This window comes from Nicotiana sylvestris, chromosome 3, assembly GCF_000393655.2.
Source record: "Nicotiana sylvestris chromosome 3, ASM39365v2, whole genome shotgun sequence".
NCBI lineage: Eukaryota > Viridiplantae > Streptophyta > Magnoliopsida > Solanales > Solanaceae > Nicotiana > Nicotiana sylvestris.
Window position 1 is genome coordinate 198,648,224 of NC_091059.1, and position 21,386 is coordinate 198,669,609.

At 42.6% G+C, this 21,386-nt stretch overlaps 1 protein-coding gene across 1 annotated transcript; it reads left to right on the forward strand.

The window, feature by feature from the left end:
- Positions 1-290: 290 nt before the first annotated feature.
- LOC104225836 (putative pentatricopeptide repeat-containing protein At5g52630) lies at positions 291-2,481 on the forward strand. Its single transcript, XM_009777702.2, has 2 exons — positions 291-510; positions 583-2,481. Exon 2 carries the CDS (start codon positions 634-636, stop codon positions 2,329-2,331), a length of 1,698 nt encoding a protein of 565 aa, XP_009776004.1. The 5' UTR covers positions 291-510; positions 583-633; the 3' UTR covers positions 2,332-2,481.
- The last annotated feature ends 18,905 nt before the right edge of the window (positions 2,482-21,386 follow it).

Here is a 21,386-nt window from a genome sequence, read left to right on the forward strand (position 1 = left end):
TACTATATTTTGTTAATGGAATTATTGGTAGAAGAAAAGTCAAAACTGTTTCTGCTTTTAAGAAGAAACTACTTTTTTCTGCTTTGCTTCTTCCAAAAATCACTTTTTTCCCTCAAGAAAGCTTGGCCAAATACTTCTAAGTTAGGAGGAAAAAAAGGAATTTTGGCCTACGGAGAACCTCGGCCAAACAGGCTATTAATCAAATTTGAGTCATACACATTATAGGGGTGTTTAGTATAATTAACCATTAAATTATTTAGAAGCATAAATCGATATATTGAATAGTACAATTTTGTAAAACTTATTTCTTGAACTACCAAATACAGTCGCTAATACAAATCAGAGTCCTTAGCCGCCGCCGCCGATGTATTCCGCCATTTTCGACGACGAATGAAGTAATGCCGGCTCGTTTGATTTTTGGCGAAGATAACCTACATTCAACCTGCAATTCCTTCACAGCTTCGTGGTACTCTTACAGTTACTCAACCTTGCTAACAACTGTTACAATGGGTAATACCCAAAAGACTCTTCTTTTGCTTTAAGTCCTGGTACTGGTAATGACATTATATTACATACATTCAGGAATATATCGTAGTAGTTCAAAGTAATTCAGCTGGTTAGCGAGCAAATCAAATGGACTCAACAATAGACCCACGGTGTACACATGCACGCGCCATCACAACAGGCGCGGCGAAAGCCAACCGTGCAGTCCTCAACAACCTCATCACTCTCTACTCCAAATCCAATCTCCCTTCACACGCCGTCCGTGTTTTCCAGTCAATCCCATCACCCAATGTCGTTTCATTTACAGCGCTTCTCACATCCGCATTCTCCAACTCCCCACTCTCCGCCTTTCGTCATTTTATTTCCATGATCCGCCGTCAAATCCTCCCCAATGGCCATACTTTAACCTCCCTTCTCAAAACTTGCGCCTCTCTTCCTGCTCTCACCTTCGGGCTACAACTCCATTCCCTTGCTATCAAATTGGGTTTCTCTTCAGAGCCGTTTACGGCGTCAGCTCTTGTGTCGTTGTACTTTAAAACTGGGTTGTCAGGTAATGCGAAAAGGGTGTTCGATGAAATGTCTGTTAGAGATGAGGTTTGTTTCTCGTCCGTTATTGTTGGGCTTGCTCGGAACTCTAAGCCTATGGATGCTTTGTCGTGTTTTGTTGAAATGAGGAGAAGTGGTGTGGCATCTACTATGGTTAGTGTTTCTGGTGCTCTGCGGGCAGCATCTGATGTGGCTATGCTTGAGCAATGTAGGATTATTCATGGACACGCGATGGTAACGGGGCTTAATTTGAATGTTATTGTAGGCAGTGCATTGATTGATGGGTATGGGAAATGTGGGCTTTTGGGGAACGCTCGTGGAGTGTTTGATGAGCTAGAAATGGAACTCAATATTGTCGGGTGGAACGCAATGATGGCAGGGCATGCTCAACAAGGTGAACATGGCAATGTCATAGAACTTTTCACTTTGATGGAAGAACGAGGAATGGTGCCGGATGAGTACAGTTTCTTAGCTATCTTGACAGCATTTTACAATGCAGGTTTAGTTGAAGAGACTGAGATATGGTTCAGGAGGATGACGGAAGAGTATAGCTTGGAGCCATGTCTCGAGCACTATACGTGTTTGGTAGGTGCATTGGGGAAAGCAGGGCGTCTGGAGGAGGCAGAGCGGATTGCTTTATCAATGCCTTTTAAGCCGGATGCAGCTTTATGGCGAGTATTATTGTCTAAATGTGCCTATCACGTGAATATGGATATTGCGTGGAGGATGAGTGATAGGTTGTTGCACATTAACCCAATGGATGATTCGGCTTATGTGATTTTGGCAAATGCATATGCGAGTGCAGGGAGGTGGGATGAGGTGAGGGAGGTGTGGAAGAGAATGAAGGATAAGAAAGTGAGGAAGGAAGGTGGGAAGAGTTGGATTGAAACGCAGGGAGAGGTTCATGTGTTTTTAGCGGGTGATAGGAGACACGAGAGGGCTGATGAGATTTATGCTAAGTTAGCAGACTTAATGGAAGAGATTGAGAAATTGGGTTATGTGCCCGTATGGGCTGAAATGTTGCATGAAGTAGAAGAGAAGGAAAAGAAGAAAGCACTTTGGTATCACAGTGAGAAGTTGGCATTGGCATTTGGGTTGTTGAATGGGACAGCACCACCTGGGAAAGCTTTGCGGATTGTGAAGAATTTGAGAATTTGCAGGGATTGTCACGAGGCATTTAAGTATATTAGTAGACTTATTGAGAGAGAGATTATAGTGCGGGATGTTAACAGATACCACAGGTTCTTGAATGGAAGCTGCAATTGTGGAGATCAATGGTAAGTTATTGAGAAGAAATCTGAGTAAAGATCTCTGTTGAGGAGCAACAGCAACCGCCAGAATGCACTTAGTACTCTCATCAAGGGCGGCTCTAGGGACTTGCCTTAGTCCCCCAAATAATTAAGGCCCCAAAAATAAAAATTGTTATTATATTATTATATAATATATACTTCATAATTTATATTTATATAATTATTAATAAAGATTTTAAATTTTAATGATTTTTAACATTTGGTAGACGTAATATATATATCTACCTTCTAATTAATTTTATTTTATTTTCTTTATGTATAGTCTTTTTTATGCTTCTTACGATTTTATTTTCTAATTTCAATTCCAATTCTCTAAATTAACTATTTCTTTTTGTCACATTTGATTGATCAACATAACAGAAAGCAAGTTCTTTTGTGTCTCATCTTTTTTAACTAAAAAATCCCTGAGGCAAATGTTGCAAGGTTCAAAACATGATGAATAATGGGCTCACCCTTTACCATTTTCACTTAAGGGAAGAATTCAATACCATATGACGCGTGCCTAACTCATACATCATGATTTGTGCTCTCACCACTATATCAAAGTCATGAAGTTTTTTTTGTATCTCAATATTATATGAATTTTATAAAAAACGTTTCAGGGTCTTTTTAATATATTTTGGTTTAGGCCATCAGTTCTGTTGAGCCGCCCCTCATTGACAATCAAGAATTATTTACAGACTACTGTCCCACTATAAACGTACTGTTCAACCGACTTCATTCACGTTTGGTAACTGAATGACAAACTCGTTGCCTTTAATGCTCTTGTCATAGTTGCCTTATTTTAAGTGAGACTCTATAAATTTTATTGAGAATGTACGGGGCGGATAAGTGGCTCTAGTAGGAGACTAGTAAAGTCTTGATTTAGGTACCCCAAAATTTTTAATAATGGATTTCATAATTTTATTTCAAATTAGACAATATTAATGTTTGTAGAAAAAATAAAAAAGTGCAAAAAAGAAAGAAAGGTGTCTACTCTTAAACAGTAAAAATATTTTTTAAACTTTGAATTAAACTACTTAAATCTTCATATTAGTAAATATAATTTTTACAACAACATCAAAGGTAGCATATCGCAAATACATGTCTAATATCTCATTTATTAAAATTTTTCTTTTTTAATATAAATAATAATATTACTATGTGAAGTTAAAGACTTTATGTCATTTAAGAAGATATTCTATAAACAAAAAGTATGAAAAAAATGGCAAGATTAAATTTTTTGCATATATGTATGGATACGTACTAATAGAAAAGGTATAAGGCCTTTTATTAAAATTTGACTTTAGGCCATCAATTTTACGGAGCCGCCCTTGACTCTCATGAATCATCTCTTACATCTCCAGCTTTTAGTAATTGTGGTACTGTTTGGATCTTGATTTGGCAGTACTACCAAAAGTAGTATCGACAATATTAATGAAGTATGGATGTGATCATGAATCTCAGCTCGTATTGCAAATGAACTTGAGGTTGAGAGAAAGTTAAGGCGCGGATGTTGGAGCTTGAAAAAAAGTTTGGCAAGGAGTTGTCGGATACAAAAGCATCTTTCATGAAGGCAGTGAAATAGCTTGAAAGCGAGGAGAGCAAGTGAAGTAATGGAACAAATATGTGATGAATTAGCGAGAGACATTGGTGAAGACTGAGCTAAAGAAGAGATAAAGAGGGAATCTGTAAAAGTTCAAGAGGAGATTGAACATGAAGAATAGATGTTACCGTTAGATAACAGATTGCGCGGGCAAATGAACCACATGAAACTCGAAAGAGGCCAAGAATCACTTTGAGGAGATAAATTTTGCCTTTGACAAGCTAAGGGAACAACATAAAGCATTCCTGATAAAGAAAAAGGCCAGGGGAAGGAGAAAAGGTTCTCTAAATTTCAGAAATAATGAAGAAATGATAACATCCTTGACCAAAACTCTATTAGGCGCCCATCAGAGTGAAGAAAAAGAAGATGAAGGTGTTGGTTTATGTTTAGTCAACAATAGCATGCCAATTGGAAGAGTTGGTGGAAAGAGTTGGTGTGGATGCTAGGAGGAAGCTTCTTCCTTTGATGTCACCCATGACATCAAGAGGAGGTAGTGTCACACCTCCTTTTTACGCACCCGAGGGGGCGCAGGGGAGTTTTTTCCAATTAAAGGACAATCGAAACGGAATTGGTTTAATTATTTCAGAGTCGCCACTTGGGAGATTTAGGGTGTCCCAAGTCACCAATTTTAATCCCGAATCGAGGAAAATAATGACTCTATATTACAGTCTGCATACCAGAAATCCGGATAAGGAATTCTGTTAACCCGAGAGAAGGTGTTAGGCATTCCCGAGTTCCGTGGTTCTAGCACGGTCGCTCAACTGTTATATTCGGCTTATTTATCTGATTTTAAATACAATATGAACTTATGTGCAAATTTTAATTTTTAAACCGCTTTTATCATTTACTGTTATTTTATAAGACTTGCAACGTTGTGAAAACATATCTCGAGCCACGTTGCATCAATGCACCCGTGATTGTTGACATATTTCGACTCGGTTGAGATTTGGATTTGGGTCACATAAATGTGCACCCGAATTAAGGAAATTAAATTATTAAAGGCGCGCCTAAAGCGACTAGCGTATTTATTTTGGGTAAGACCGTGGAATTTTACTAAACGGTCCATCCCGAAGTCCAAATAATTTTTAAAGCAAATATTTACTGAGGGCCCCGCAATTTGTATTTTATTTGGCGAGGCTCATCTCATTCTTATTTTTTAAAATGAATTTGCAACGTCATGGACACGCATCTCGAACCACGTCACAATCAATGTACCCGTGATTAGAAACACATTTCGACTCCGTTGAGAATTGGATTTGGGTCACATCAATGTGCACCCGAGTTTACGAAGGTAAGATTTATTAAGGCGCGTCCTAAAGAGTCTAACGTATTGTTATTTTAGGAGGGTTGTGAGATTTGCTAAACAACCCGTCCTGGAAACTAAATGCTTCAATAATATACATTTAACAAGGGCCCCGCATCTGCGCGTTTTGTTTATTTTCATCGAGGTTCATCTCGTTCTTATTTTTAAAGGATATCCTATAACAACTATGTTTCTTGTCGTGTTTGTCTCTATCAATTGAAAACAGTAGATAGTCCTAATTAATTACATGTTTGCAAATTGTTTGTAACAACATTCAGAAAAGCTTGAAAATCAGAAATGAGGCTGCATGTACAGTCAGCCGAACAAATAATCATGGGCCCAAATCCAGCCCATGCGTGATAGGCCAGACCTGGGCCACTGCTTGTTCGATGCGGGCCTACTTGGTTTGCTTCGATTTGGGCTCGACCTTCATGAGGTTGAGGCCCTGAACTGGTTCTTTGTTCTATAAATGAGTTTATCAATTTATATGTGACAATCTGACAAAAGAGGAAAGTACTTTAATTAAAGTGGATAGTTTTCCTATTTGACCTACGTTAGAGAATATACTACATCATCAGACTAAGTTTAAAATACAACTTATTGCAATGGGAATATTTTCACCTAACAGCATACATATATGACTAGCATTCACTTACCTACATTGATATACTAAGCATGTAGGCTACTTCTATTATCCAAACGAAAATGTAACTATTATATACTACATGACATTTAATACAACAGTCCATGTATATATAAAAACAATCTGCAGGTCCTCTCTTTTGCATTCATGCTCAAACTCTCAGTTACATTGGTGGTATCAATTGTGTACCTGGTAAGGAAAGGAAAGGAAGAAGGAGAGTGATCAGTTGAGTAGTATGCAACGAATACAGCAGCAGCAGACACACAGCAACAACACAGCAACAACCGACCAAACCAAGTGTTTTCCACAGCCACAGACAACCAACAATGTCTTCCAGAACAAAGAACTAGCAGATAGTCGAGTACCAAACCAGCAATCCCAGGAAAGAGTAAGGAAACAACAGAGATAGCAGAGTGTTCAATGCAGCAACACCAACAGTTCAACAATCCCAAGCATCTCAGTTAATGCAAACAACAAAACCTGGCCAAGACAGCTTGACCAATATGAATCCTTACACAACTTTTAGACAGTGTTTAGTAACAGTATTTACTGGAACTCTCTTATGTTTTCAGTCTTTTTTTTTCTTTAAACTCACAAAACCTTTCTCAAGACTCAAAATTACAGCCTTAAGACTAAAAATTCCACTTTGTTTTCTCTTCTTCTGAAGACCAAAAGTCCAGCCATTCTTAGGTTCTCAAAGGACCTATTTATAGGCCAAATGACCCAGTGCAGCTGAGCTGCCCTCGTGCTGCAACTTGCAGCCTGCCCATACTCTGTTAAACCCATGCTTGAGCATCTCTTGATGCCAGCCATTGGTTCCCCACGCCTGGTTTTGTTTAATCAAGAGTGATGGGCTCATTTTATTATTCATTTTAAACCCCATACCCATGTGTCTTGTTCCCCATTGGTATTAGTTTAATCTTAATTAGTACCCTACTTGTCAGCTTCATTTAAACTAACCTTTTCTGCCATTTTCAAACCCCAGATTACCCCTGTTTAACCTTGATTATTACTGCCCTGCCTATTGCAGCATCAGGGCACTTTGGGCTTTGATCATTCGATTTCAGAACTGCCCCAGCCTGGCTTTTTAATTGTTTACAATGTAGTTACAAACTAACATTCATAGGTAATGCCCAACATTCAGATCACAATACAGGCCCATTCAGAATATTTGAACATTCAGTCGTAGGAGACTAATCGACGACATTTATCAGGTCGACTACACTAATTATAACAGGTAATAATCAGTCGCTCATATAAACAATACGTTCAGGGACCTAAAGGGCATCAGACAACTTTTGTTCAATTACTGGGGGGGCCTATATGAATTAACTCTCATTTGACGACTAATCTAATTGACGCACATGTATATCACAGAGTACATTTAGAACACAAACAGAAAACAACTGACCAAATAAGAGGCCTTTGACAGAGATGGAAGAAATCCGAATGAAAATAACAAAATAACAAACAAACATAACGAAGCATGCTGACAACTTAATTAGAACCAAACAAAGAGAAAAGGAAACTTACCGAAAAAGTTTGAAATCAAAACGGACCCAAATCAGACTCAACTTCGAACTTTTGAGGCCGAACAAGCTTTAATCAGGGTGTTCTCACATGGAGAACACCTTGATTAAGGTCTATTAGACCTCAAACCCTTGTCAAGACCGGCCGGATTCCCCAGGTGCATGTGTTCTAAGGTCTGGATTTTCAGATCTGGATTTTTAGGAGTTGTGGGTAGATTCGGACCAAACCAAGCTTGGTTTGGTCACGAGGAAGGTCAGGGGAGTGTCTGATACAAAGATGGTGAGGTTTGGTATAGATCGAGTTTTGTCTCGAATCTTCAAATCCAGATTCGAGACGACAGGAGGTGATTCGAGGTTCATGGTTAGTGGATTCGTGTTCAGGGGAGTGAGGGGGTCTTAGGGTGTTCGGGAGGTGGCCACCGGCGTTCATGCCGCCGGGTTTTGGTGGAAGGGAAACTAGGGCGGCTTGCTAGGGTTTGGGGGTTTCAGGTTGGGGAAGGAGACGAGTGAGGGGTGGGGTTCGGATAGGGGGTGCGGGGTAAAGGGCTGAGTTTATATATGGGGAGGTTGATCGGATCTTAGCCGTTAGATCAGACGATCTCAACGGCTTGGATCTGATGGTGAGAAATGAAACGGGGTCGTTTGGTAGTTGAACGGGGTCGTTTGGTTTAAGTGAGGGGTTGGGTCAGATTGGTTATTGGGTCGGGTTTGATCATGGGTTGCTGAAAGAGGTCCTCAGCCGTTGGATCGAGAGTTTGAACGGCCCAGATCAGACGCATGATGCGGCGTCGTTTCGGGAGGTGGTCAGGGCAGGCCTGGTTTGGACCGGATTTGAGTGCTGGTTTGGGCCTGTTTTTGTCTTATTTTTGGGCCCAAATTGATTTCAACTCTTTTTCTTTTGTTTTCCAATTTAAAGAAAAAATGAAAAATAACAAAACAAAATAAATAATAAGACAAATTAAAACAAATAACAATGTAGCACTTCAACGTAATTATCATACCAAATTAAATGTTTAAGTAAGTTAAATCACAACCTAGAACGAACGATGCATATATATATTTTGAACTTTCTTTTAATGACACATATTTTAGTATTTTGTTTGATAATGATTAAATGCAAAAAATGGACAGACCCACAAATGACTAGCAATACATGTCATGAAAAATTTGTACTGCGGGGTCATCTGTCACTATTATTTTTTTTGTTTTCCTTTTGGAGTGATTGCTCGTGAAGCAAAAATCACGTGCTTACAGCTGCCCCTCTTTGCACGAAGACACGAAGGGTTTTCCCGCAAAGATAAAGCGAGCGATTTTTGCCCGTCCGAATACTCCGTGCGAAGCATTTTTTGAAAAAGATTTGACCGAACCTTTGCTTTAGAGGTTTCCTACATATCCTGGGCTGAACAGGAATCAGGTCAATGTAGTTCGGGAAATTCTGGTAGCTGGGACTACCCTGTGACTGTAGTGCTTGCTGTTGTTGTGCGCTGTTGTATGCTGCTGTAGGATGCTACCGCTCACTGATCTCCTTGTTACATTGATCTTGAAAAGAAAAACAAGAAGTTAAGCTAGAGTATGAGATCTCATCTATCTCCAATTTGTTCTTGTTGTCTTGCTTTCTTGTCGGCTAACGCTTTCCTCTGACGCCTTTTGTGAACTTGGCAGATTATGCTGGTCCTTCGCCTTTCTGAATGCCAGTTTTCATCACTTTGTTTGATTTGCTGGGAACATGGCTTTCTTCTTTAAATCTTCCAATGGTTTCTTCAGTGGTATGTTTCTTCATCAGCATTGTCATACTGGGCATGCTACAATGTTTCCGAACTGCTTCTTCTGAGACGCGTTCCTTCTTCCTTTTGAATGCGCGCTTGCTTTCGCAGCCTTTTGCTTCTTGGCGCTGGGGATTTTATTCTTCCCTGCTTGGGGATCTCTGTTGTAACCTTCCGTCTTCAGGTGGGGCTACTGATTCCAACATCTAGAGCTAAAAGTATTCCCGCATTTTACTGGTGGGTGACCTAGAACTTAAATGTATTCCCGCATTATACTGGTGGGCGACCTAGAACTTAAATGTATTCCCGCATTATACTGGTGGGCGACCTAGAACTTAAAAGTATTCCCGCATTATACTGGTGGGCGACCTAGAACTTAAAAGTATTCCCGCATTATACTGGTGGGCGACCTAGAACTTAAAAGTATTCCCGCATTATACTGGTGGGCGACCTAGAACTTAAAAGTATTCCTGCATTATACTGGTGGGCGACCTAGAACTTAAAAGTATTCCCGCATTATACTGGTGGGCGACCTAGAACTTAAATGTATTCCCGCATTATACTGGTGGGCGACCTAGAACTTAAATGTATTCCCGCATTATACTGGTGGGTGACCTAGAACTTAAATGTATTCCCGCATTATACTGGTGGGCGACCTAGAACTTAAATGTATTCCCGCATTATACTGGTGGGCGACCTAGAACTTAAAAGTATTCCTGCATTATACTGGTGGGCGACCTAGAACTTAAAAGTATTCCCGCATTATACTGGTGGGCGACCTAGAACTTAAATGTATTCTCGCATTATACTGGTGGGCGACCTAGAACTTAAAAGTATTCCCGCATTATACTGGTGGGCGACCTAGAACTTAAATGTATTCCCGCATTATACTGGTGGGCGACCTAGAACTTAAAAGTATTCCCGCATTATACTGGTGGGCGACCTAGAACTTAAAAGTATTCCCGCATTATACTGGTGGGCGACCTAGAACTTAAAAGTATTCCCGCATTATACTGGTGGGCGACCTAGAACTTAAAAGTATTCCCGCATTATACTGGTGGGCGATCTAGAACTTTAAAAGTATTCCCGCATTATACTGGTGGGCGACCTAGAACTTAAAAGTATTCCCGCATTATACTGGTGGGCGACCTAGAACTTAAAAGTATTCCTGCATTATACTGGTGGGCGACCTAGAACTTAAATGTATTCCCGCATTATACTGGTGGGCGACCTAGAACTTAAATGTATTCTCGCATTATACTGGTGGGCGACCTAGAACTTAAAAGTATTCCCGCATTATACTGGTGGGCGACCTAGAATTTAAAAGTATTCCCGCATTATACTGGTGGGCGACCTAGAACTTAAAAGTATTCCCGCATTATACTGGTGGGCGACCTATAACTTAAAAGTATTAAAATTGCTTCCCCGTTCTTCCGAGAAAATTTCGACAATTGGCAGAAAATTTTCTGCCCCGGTTTTTGGTGACTTCCCTGGCGTTGCATCTTGCTGCCATCATCAATCCTTTGTTTTCCTGCAGCAGACAAAGGGATTTAATTAGTTTTTATCGTGGTGGTAAAGGGTGCCTTTCTGGCGGATGATTTTTCCTTTCTTCTCTTTTCTTGCTCCCTGTCCCAATTGATTAGTGGGCAAAGTTGCCTGTTGGGGCCCTTAGCCTGCTGGGGATTGGCTCTCAATTAATCCCCCTTTTCTATTTTCTCTTTAACCATATTCTGTGGGAGTCTGCTTTTAACTCCCGACACCACTCCCTTTAGGAGCTTACTTCCTCCAAAATTGTCGGGCACGATCACTGCATTGTCTGGGATCGGCTTCTAAGACTGTTTGTATTATTCTGCATTGGATGAATTCCCCTCTGGTTTCTGGTAGTAAGCTTTGAAAAATTCTTTTCAAGACGAATTTTAGGAAGAAAAGATAAAAGATAGAAGAAGAAAATCTCTCTGAACCCATATTTGGTGGGGAAAAGAAACTCAAAAGAACTTATCTGGAGGACATGACTGGTCCCCGTGATCACGACGTGCACCATAGATTCCTGACCCAGTCTATTTGTATCAATCGATTTGCCGGATGGTCTGACTTGCTGGGGATGATAAATGACTGTCCATGTTGTTGCAAATGTGGTAGCTTTTGCTAATTCGTCTTGTCGCCTCATAGTGCCCTTCGAGGGGTTTTCACTAATGAGACTCTCTCTTTTCTCTCATCTCCCGGCGCCTTATGGTGCCTGTGAAGGTTTTCACCAATAAGACTCTCTCATTTCATATCCCTCATCTTACATCGCCTCTCGGTGCCTGCGAAGGTTTTCACCGATGAGACTCTCTCATTTTATTTCTTTCGAGGAATCGGGGCGTTGTAGATACGACCCTCTCTTCTGGAGACTCCTTTGGCTATCAATTCATTCCCAGTCTTACGATCCTCTTCTTTGCTGGGGATTGGTGTTTTATTCTCGGTCTTATTTGCCTGACTCGACATCTCTTGAACATTGATCGGGAGGTCTTTGGGACGTTGATGTTGGTTTTGGTGTGTAGTTAAAGAAAGGCTATGAAAAATGAACATAATTTGATGGGTGATGTGCTACAACTTTTGGAATCAAACCTTTGTTGGAATTTAAAACATAACTTCTGCCCCAGTTTTCTTGCTTGGGGACTTTATTTTTTACACTTATGTTGCGCTATGTGTGTTACGCACGTTGTGCCTATTATGCACACTATGTACATTATGCATCCTATATTCGCTATGATGCATAAAATGACCGAGCCGTGAGGCGCCTACGTATCCTCTTTGAGGAATCAGGTCAAACGTAGTTCCCACGGTTTTGTATTTTTATGATTTTATCTTCTTCTTCTTCTTCTTCTTCTTCTTCTTCTTCTTTTTTTTTTCCTTCTTTTCATTTTCTTTCTCTTTTCTTTTTCTCTTTTTTTCATGTCTTTTCCGTTAGTGATTCCAAAAGAGGGGCATGAAAGAATTACTTAAGGCTCAAAGGGGGAAGCAAGGGTTAGAAGTGTTTGGATAGAAGAAAGAATTGCCTCCGTCATCTCATTATCCAATAAATGCCAAATACAAACAAATAAACCAAAAATTGTCATAATCAAAGAAATTACGCATAATATCTTTTGACTGCATCAGAATTGATAGCCATGTCGATACATCTCCCTTCGACAAATGTCAAACACAAAGCACCGTTGGACAATACTCTGGTCACGATATAAGGCCCTTGCCAATTTGGGGCGAATTTGCCTTTTGCCTCGACCTGATGTGGGAGGATCTTTTTCAATACCAGCTGCCCTACTTCAAACTTCCTGGGGCGCACCTTCTTATTATACGCTTTTGCCATTCTCTTCTGGTACAGCTGACCATGGCACACTGCTTCCAATCTTTTCTCATCTATCAGGCTCAACTGTTCCAATCGAGCTTTGACCCATTCATCATCATCAATCCCGGCTTCAGCGACAATTCGGAGGGACGGAATTTCGACCTCCGCTGGTATCACGGCCTCAGTTCCATACACCAACAAATAAGGAGTTGTGCCTATGGAAGTCCGGACGGTAGTGCGGTAACCCAACAAAGCAAAGGGTAATTTCTCGTGCCATTGTCTGGACCCTTCCACCATTTTTCGCAGTATCTTCTTGATATTCTTATTGGCTGCTTCGACTGCTCCATTTGCCTTAGGACGATATGGGGTGGAATTGCGGTGTGTAATCTTGAATTGTTGGCATACCTCTCTCATCAAGCTGCTATTAAGATTCGCCCCGTTATCCGTGATGATCACTTTTGGGATCCCAAATCTGCAGATGATATGGGAGTGAACAAAGTCCACCACTGCCTTCTTGGTTACTGATTTGAAGGTTTTAGCCTCAACCCATTTGGTGAAGTAATCAATGGTCACTAGAATGAACCTATGACCGTTGGATGCTGCTGGCTCGATGGGCCCAATGACATCCATGCCCCATGCTACAAACGGCCAGGGTGCTGACATCGTATGTAACTCTGTTGGCGGAGAATGAATCAAATCTCCATGTATCTGGCACTGATGGCATTTCCTCACGAAAGTGATACAATCGTGTTCCATGGTGAGCCAATAACACCCTGTTCGAAGGATCTTTCTTGCCAACACATACCCGCTCATGTGTGGTCCACAAACTCCAGCATTTACCTCAGCCATAACCGTCGTTGCTTGACTGGCATCTATGCATCTCAACAATCCCAAATCCGGGGTTCTTTTGTACAATACTCCTCCACTGAGGAAGAAACCATTCGACAAACGCCGAAGGGCTCTTTTTTGGTCTCTAGAGGCATGTTCTGGATATATCCCCATTCTGAGGTATTCCTTGATATCATGAAACCAGGGTTCGCCATCTGCTTCTTCTTCTATGGCATTGCAGTAGGCGTGCTGATCACGGACCTGGATGTGTAGAGGATCAACATACATTTTGTCAGGGTGGTGCAGCATTGATGCTAAGGTGGCCAAGGCATCCGCAACCTCATTGTGAACTCTCGGGATGTGTTTGAACTTCACCGATCGAAATTGCTTGCTCAGATCATGCAAGCATTGTCGGTATGGTATGAGCTTTAGATCTCGTGTTTCCCATTCACCCTGAATTTGATGTACCAAGAGGTCCGAGTCTCCCAAGACCAAGACGTCTTGGACATCCATGTCAGCAGCCAAGCGCAGACCCAGAATGCAAGCCTCATACTCGGCCATATTGTTGGTGCAATAGAAGCGTAGTTGAGCCGTAACAGGATAATGCCGTCCTGTTTCAGAAATGAGTACTGCTCCTATTCCAACCCCTTTTGCGTTTGCAGCTCCATCGAAGAAAAGCTTCCAACCCGGTTCCTCAGGTAATTCCAACTCATTTGTATGCATTACCTCTTCGTCAGGAAAATACGTTCTTAAGGGCTCGTATTTTTCATCAACGGGATTTTCTGCCAAATGGTCTGCCAGCGCCTGGGCTTTCATGGCCGTCCTTGTTACATAGACGATATCAAACTCTGTGAGCAGAATTTGCCATTTTGCCAACCTTCCCGTGGGCATAGGTTTCTGAAAGATATATTTCAATGGGTCCAAACGGGATATGAGATAAGTAGTATATGAAGACAGGTAGTGCTTCAACTTCTGAGCTACCCAAGTTAAGGCGCAGCATGTTTTCTCGAGTTGAGTGTACTTGACCTCATGCACTGTGAATTTCTTGCTAAGATAGTAGATGGCCTGCTCTTTCCTTCCTGTGTCATCATGTTGCCCCAGTACACAACCAAATGAATTTTCCAAGACCGTCAGGTAAAGAATTAAGGGCTTCCCGGGCTTAGGCGGGACCAATACGGGTGGATTAGACAGATACCCTTTGATTTGGTCGAAAGCCTCCTGACATTCTGCCGTCCAACCTACTGCAGCATCCTTTCTTAGCAGCCAAAATATGGGTTCACAAGTTGCTGTGAGTTGAGCGATGAACCTGCTGATGTAATTGAGTCTACCCAGCAAACTCATTACCTCTGTTTTGTTCCTTGGCGGTGGCAAATCTCGGATGGATTCAATTTTGGATGGGTCTAACTCAATCCCCCGTCGACTGACGATGAATCCTAGCAACTTTCCTGATGGAACCCCGAATGCGCATTTGGCCGGGTTAAGCTTGATATCATACCTCCGGAGTCTTTGGAAAAATCTCCTTAGGTCTGCTACATGGTCCTCCTGACGCCAAGATTTGATGATCACATCATCGACGTACACCTCGATTTCCTTGTGTATCATGTCATGAAACACAGCAGTCATTGCTCGCATGTACGTTGCCCCGGCGTTCTTTAACCCGAACGGCATTACCCGATAGCAGTAGGTTCCCCATGGCGTAATAAACGCTGTCTTCTCAGCATCCTCTTCGTCCATTAGGATCTGATGATAACCCGCATAGCAATCCACAAAGGATCCGATCTCGCGCCCAGCGCAATTATCGATCAGGATATGAATGTTGGGTAACGGAAAATTGTCCTTGGGACTTGCTTTGTTGAGGTTGCGGTAGTCGACGCACACCCTGATTTTTCCATCCTTCTTTGGGACTGGTACCACATTGGCCAACCACTCGGGATATCGAGTGACCCGAATGACCTTCGCTTGCAATTGCTTAACCACTTCTTCTTTGATTTTTACACTCATTTCTGTTTTAAATTTCCTTAGTTTTTGCTTGACCGGAGGGTATGCCGGGTCAGTGGGCAATTTGTGAACCACTAAATTGGTGCTTAATCCAGGCATATCGTCATATGACCATGCAAAAACATCTTTGAATTCCATGAGGGTTTTGATCAATTCTTCTCTGACATTCGGCTCAATGTGGATACTAATTTTGGTTTCTTGGACGTTATCAGCGTCTCCTAGATTCACAGCCTCGATGTCATTTAGGTTAGGCTTGGGTTTCTCTTCAAATTGGCACAGTTCCCGGTTTATCTCTTCGAAGGCTTCACCTTCATTACATTCGGATTCATCATCGCAAACGACCTCTTGCTTCATTGAGTCAGATTCAGATTGATTTATTAGACTAGGTCGAAGATCCACTGTGCATGCCATGTCATTAGAACCAGTCAAAAGAGAACTGTTCAGAAAGAAAAAGAACAAAACAAAATTAAAATGGAACAAAAGGAAAGAACATTATTAAGTTTGCGGGATAAAAGGGTTCACACTTTTACAAAACGAAAGTAAAATTTGGATTACACCCTTGAATAATCCGGACAAAACAAAACAACAAAACATAAATCAAAGCCTACTACCAAGACTCCCCTCGGATAGGAAGAGGAGTAACTGTCCAATTGTTGGTCTTGGCCTCAGGCCCCACAAACTGTATCTCTGCTCTGCTGGAACTTTCTCCAGCTTCCACCATACTGACATCCGCGAATAGTCTCTCAAAACTCTGATTCAGGTCTTCATTTATACCGATCAAAGGTCCTCGAATCTTTGGGACCGGCGACCCCTTGGCACTTGCTTTGACAAAAGACCGCGAGAGACGTGGCACTGGCTTCTTGGTTGCCACTGGGTTGGTTTTTCTTAGCTCCACCGGAGCAAAACATCGACCTGATCGAGTCAGCCCTTGCGCTTCACAACTGACTTCTTCCACCTGCTTTCCTTTGTACATCACCACCGCCCTTTCATATTTCCAAGGCACAGCCCTGCTGTCAATCATCGGCAGCTGGACTACAGGCTTTATGGTCACCCGTTCTCTACATACCCCTTTCAACACGACCGCCGGTGTGGGCGGGATCCCTGGTATTACCAACTTGCTTGGCTCGGGTTTACTTGTTATGGCGGACGGGCTCTTTCCCAAGATCACTACTGGCTTGACGCCTTCTCCCTGCGACTGTGCACTCATTCCTCCACTGGTTGAGACTTCTTTCAGGGCGTCTTGGATCATCATCACTGTTTGTGAGGGTTTTCTCAATTCTCCTCCCTCACATACCAACTCAATCATGTGAGTTTCGCGGTGCGCTGACAGTGGGTTTTGGTTGATGTTAGGAGCCTCCGGTGTCTGAACCTCGATCTTATTGGTGTCAATAAGATCCTGTATGGCATGCCTTAACTTCCAACACTTCTCGGTGTCATGCCCGAGCATCCCTGAGCAGTATTCACAACTGATTGATCGATCCAAATTCTGAGGTGGGGGATTTGGTTCTCGAGTCTGGACAGGACTAACCAAACCCAATTGCCTCAGCTTGTGGAACAAAGCGGTGTAGGTTTCTCCCAGCTCTGTGAAAGTTCTCTGCTTCCGCAACCTGTCATTCCTAGCATCTGGATTTCCCCGAAAACCTGCCCCTGAAAGGTTTCTATATGCCCTTGGTGGAGGATAGGTATTTTGTGGTGGTGCATATATGTTCTGGGGGGCCAGCGCGCGCCATTGTGGGCGAACCGGAGGCTGAGTGTATGCTTGGGCCTGGTGTACGGAACAATGTGGTTCTCGAGGTGGATAGAAATTTTGTGGTGGGTTGTATGGGTAGTTTGACCTGTGAGGTCTGGGTTGGTTGTAGTGCGGCCTGCCAGCCCTGGACCAACTGCCTGCCTCGATCGTGGCAACCTCTTCTTTCTTTCTTCTCAGCGCACCTCCCGTGCCGCTTTGAATAGCCTGGGTTGTGGCCTTGAGTGCCGAATAGTTCAAGATCTTGTCAGACCTCAGACCCTCTTCTATCATGACCCCTATCTTGACCACCTCGTTGAAAGATTTTCCAACCGTTGTCACCAAGTGACCAAAGTAGGTTGGATCCAATGTCTGCAAAAAATAGTCCACCATCTCTCCTCTCTCATGGGAGGATCGACTCTAGCTGCTTGTTCTCTCCAGCGGAACCCGAACTCGCGAAAACCTTCCCCGGGTTTCTTCCCAGTTCTCAATAACGTGAGACGGTCAGGGACTATCTCCAGATTGTACTGGAAATGACCTGCAAAAGCCTGCGCCAGGTCATCCCACGTGTACCACCTGCTGAAATCCTGCCTGGTATACCATTCCAGTGCAGATCCGCTCAGACTTTGGCCGAAATAAGCTATCAAAAGCTCATCCTTGCCTCCTGCCCCTCTCATTTTGCTACAGAATCCCCGCAAATGTGCCATGGGATCACCGTGCCCTTCATATAAATCAAACTTGGGCATCTTGAACCCAGCCGGGAGTTGGACGTCTGGGAAAGGGCACAGATCTTTGTATGCCACGCTGACTTGATTGCCCAGCCCGTGCAAGTTCCTGAAGGATTGCTCCAGGCTTTTGAACTTTCTCAACACTTCATCCTGTTCAGGGGCCTTAACCGGCTTCTCAATCTCTGCCGGTACTTCCAAACGGGGATTGTAAACTTGTGGTTCGGGTGCATGGAATGTAGGCTCAGGGGGATAGTATTGGGTATCGTGAGCCTGAAACAATGGCTCACTGGTCGTTCTCTGCAAAGGGGCTGATGTAGGTCCCACAAAAATGGGAATGTTGGGTGTTGGGAGAGGTTGATGGGGTGGTGGAGCTTGGGAATCATGAGGGCTTCTTTCTTGATGATAGAGGGGATTTGGGCGGCTTGTGGAAGGGCCAGAGTGAGGGTACTCCGGCATGTGTCCCAGTGTTTCAGGACTCTTTTGTGTTTTGGCTAGGGCTAGTTGCATTGCATTCATTTCTAGTCCCATCCTTTCAATCTTTTCCATCGCTTCTTTTAACAACTGGCTCATCGGCCTTTCTTCCTCATTGCTATTCTCCGAAGTAGTCATGCTTGTTGCTACCGGTCCTTTGGATCTGGTTTGGTATGAATATGTTGCCAGAATTCTTTAACCACGCTGTCTGCTATCAGACAACAACAAACTTTGTTAGCGTTAGAGCTTAACAGATTTGATCATAACACATAGAGGATGCAATGCACCTAGGCAGTTAACCGTTTCTACATGCTTTGCTTCAAACAACATGCGTCATCCCGGTTTGCTCATTCGTCTCTTTAAAGTATTTTGCGAAACCCTGCGTTTTATTTTATTTACATTTTCTTTTCTTTATTTATTAAAAGCGGTCGAATCTTATGGGGATTGCCTACGTATCACGTCCCCGCGTGAATCAGACCAGGCGTAGTTCTGCCTTAAAGTAAAGAAACACACAATTCTTGTGAAATCATTAAATTCATTCTCAAAATTTTGCTATTACAAATTACTTCAAGCAAGGAATAGCAATAGTACAGACTCCACAGTTCTTAACCCGTTTTGACTAAAAGAAAGGAAAACAACATATGGAAAAGCGACAAAGCCAAATAAACAGGACTCAACCAAAGATTAATTTTCCAACTTAGGGACCCGCGAGGCATCATTCGGCCTTTCCGCGGCCCTTGGTGTGAGGTCCCTCTGCAGGTTTTTCAACTCATTCATGATTCGGTGGACGTAACCCATGATGGAAACAAGGAGGGTCTTCCGAGGCTTTTGCTCGCATGCCAGGCATCTCATGTAGATGTAATGCCCAATCTCGTCGATCTTTCCCCGAATGTTGTCCCTTTCCGCGAACAACTGCCTTATCTGTCGGTTCTTCAATCCTAGTGTTTGTGCATTGCTGGCAAGCTGGTCCTGGAACATCTCCATTTGCCTTTCCATTCTGGTCATTGCATCGTAACATTGCCTTCTGTCGGCTTGGGCATCTCGTGTTTGCTTGAAGACCCTCTCTTGAAGAAAGGCATTCGTTTCCCTTAATGTCCCGATGCTCAGTTCATAATCCCTTATGACTCGTTGCAGGCGCTGCCTCCGAGCTATCGCACCCTTTGCCCACTTGGTCCGCAATCTTGCTGTGCTGGCCTTGGCTCTTTCCAAATCTTCCTGGCATTCCGCAACCTGATCCTTTAACCCTGCTATCAATCTTTTATCTGCCCGGCTTCTCAGCTGGCTATTAGCCTCCTTTTTCATTCTCCGGATCTGAGCTTTGAGGATCTCGCCTTCTCTGATTAATCTGTTCTTTTCTCCCTTGTGGGCAGCAGACTGTAATTGGCACTCAAACCTTATATCCTGAACTTGTTGCTTCAGTTTGCCTGCTTCGGCAAGATATTCCCGCTCTTTGGCCAACCAGCCCCACTGCTCTTGTGAAGATTTGGCAAATTCTTGCAGGTGAGGTCTTTTGGTCGGTCTTCCAGATGATGTCTCCCCTTTGTACCAGGCCTGATACCCGGGCGAAACTTCCCCTTTTGCCCGATTCATTACACAAGTATTTGCTTCTAAGTATTGACATTGGCTCCAAATTTGACGCACCCTTGCTTCGGGAAACTGGCCGTCGGGACTGATCTCGATCACCTGGGTGCTTAGATCCTCATCTTTCGGCACTATCTGATACCTCCCCAGTTGCCTTAAAACCCGATGCGGCGCGTATGGTTGAATGCTCTTGAGTCCCATTAAGAGAAAATGGGGTCTGGCTGCTGGCATGTATATGACTTCGTCGATCGGTAACCACCCTAGCGCCCACTGTATTTGACCGGCGTTGAGGGTATGGAAATATGAGGTCCATGCTGTGACTCCTTCTGGTAGGTAGGTCTTATTAACTCTGGTATAGAACTCCTCTATGCAGGTCTTTCCAGCGGATCCATGGCTCAGAAACTGGGCTCGGTGACATAGGTGTTCGGTCATCCACATTTGCAACAACAAATTGCAACCCTCGAAAAAGCTTCCTCCGGCTTTGCAAGATGTGAGAGCCCGGAACATATCAGATACTATCATGGGCGCCAACGTACTATCACTCTGTGTGAGCAACGTACTGACGACCCCTGCTATCTTTATGTCAATATTCCCGTCTTTTCTTGGGAATACTAGTAGTCCTAAGAAAGTTATCATGAAAGCAATCCGTCTATGTTCTTCCCACTTTTGGCGATTACCTTTGCTGCACAACTGGTTTTCTGGCTTGTCGAATCCTCCTATGTGACCATATCTTTGATATATGAAACTCATGCTGCAAAAACCTTTTGCCAAGTCAGGGTTATGAATTGTTCTGACTATCTTTAAGGAGTCCAGAAACCGGTGTATTGCTACAGCTCTTGGAGCAATCAGATATTTGTGCCTCAAAGGAGTCTCAGCGCTGCCGATATACCCTGCTATTTCTTCTAAAGTTGGGGTAAGTTCAAAATCTGAGAAACGGAAGACATTGTGCGCAGGATCCCAGTGGGGGACTAGTGCCCTTATGATATCTCCTCGTGGCCTGATATCCAACAAACTCGTGAGGCCTTTCAGATACTTCTTGATTTCGTCATGCCCTTCTTTGCCTAAATCATTCCACCAGAGCCGCAATTGGAGGGGGATTTTACTCATGATTGAAAAGGGTTCATTCGGAGTCGTGCTTATTCTGCACATTTATTAATAAGATTTTAACAAACGACGCTTATTCTGATAAAAACAAAAATATATGCGATTTTTTGAATTTTGAATTTTCGTATATATGTAAAAAAACTTTCTAAAGAAGTCAATAACGGAAAATATTTTGGATTTTTGTTTCGAAAACTGGGAGCCTAAAAGAACTTTTCTAGACCTTTGGCAAGACAAATACTTTTGCAACAAATAAAGATATATATACATTTTTTGAAGTAAAGAAAAACTTTTGAATTTTTCATATATATATATATATACATATATTTGCAACATTTTTTGAATTTTTTTTTTATTATTATTATTATTTTCGAATTTTCATAAAAAAGACCATTTTAAAAATAAGATTCCTTTTTTTAAAAAAAAAAAATTTATGACAAGACAA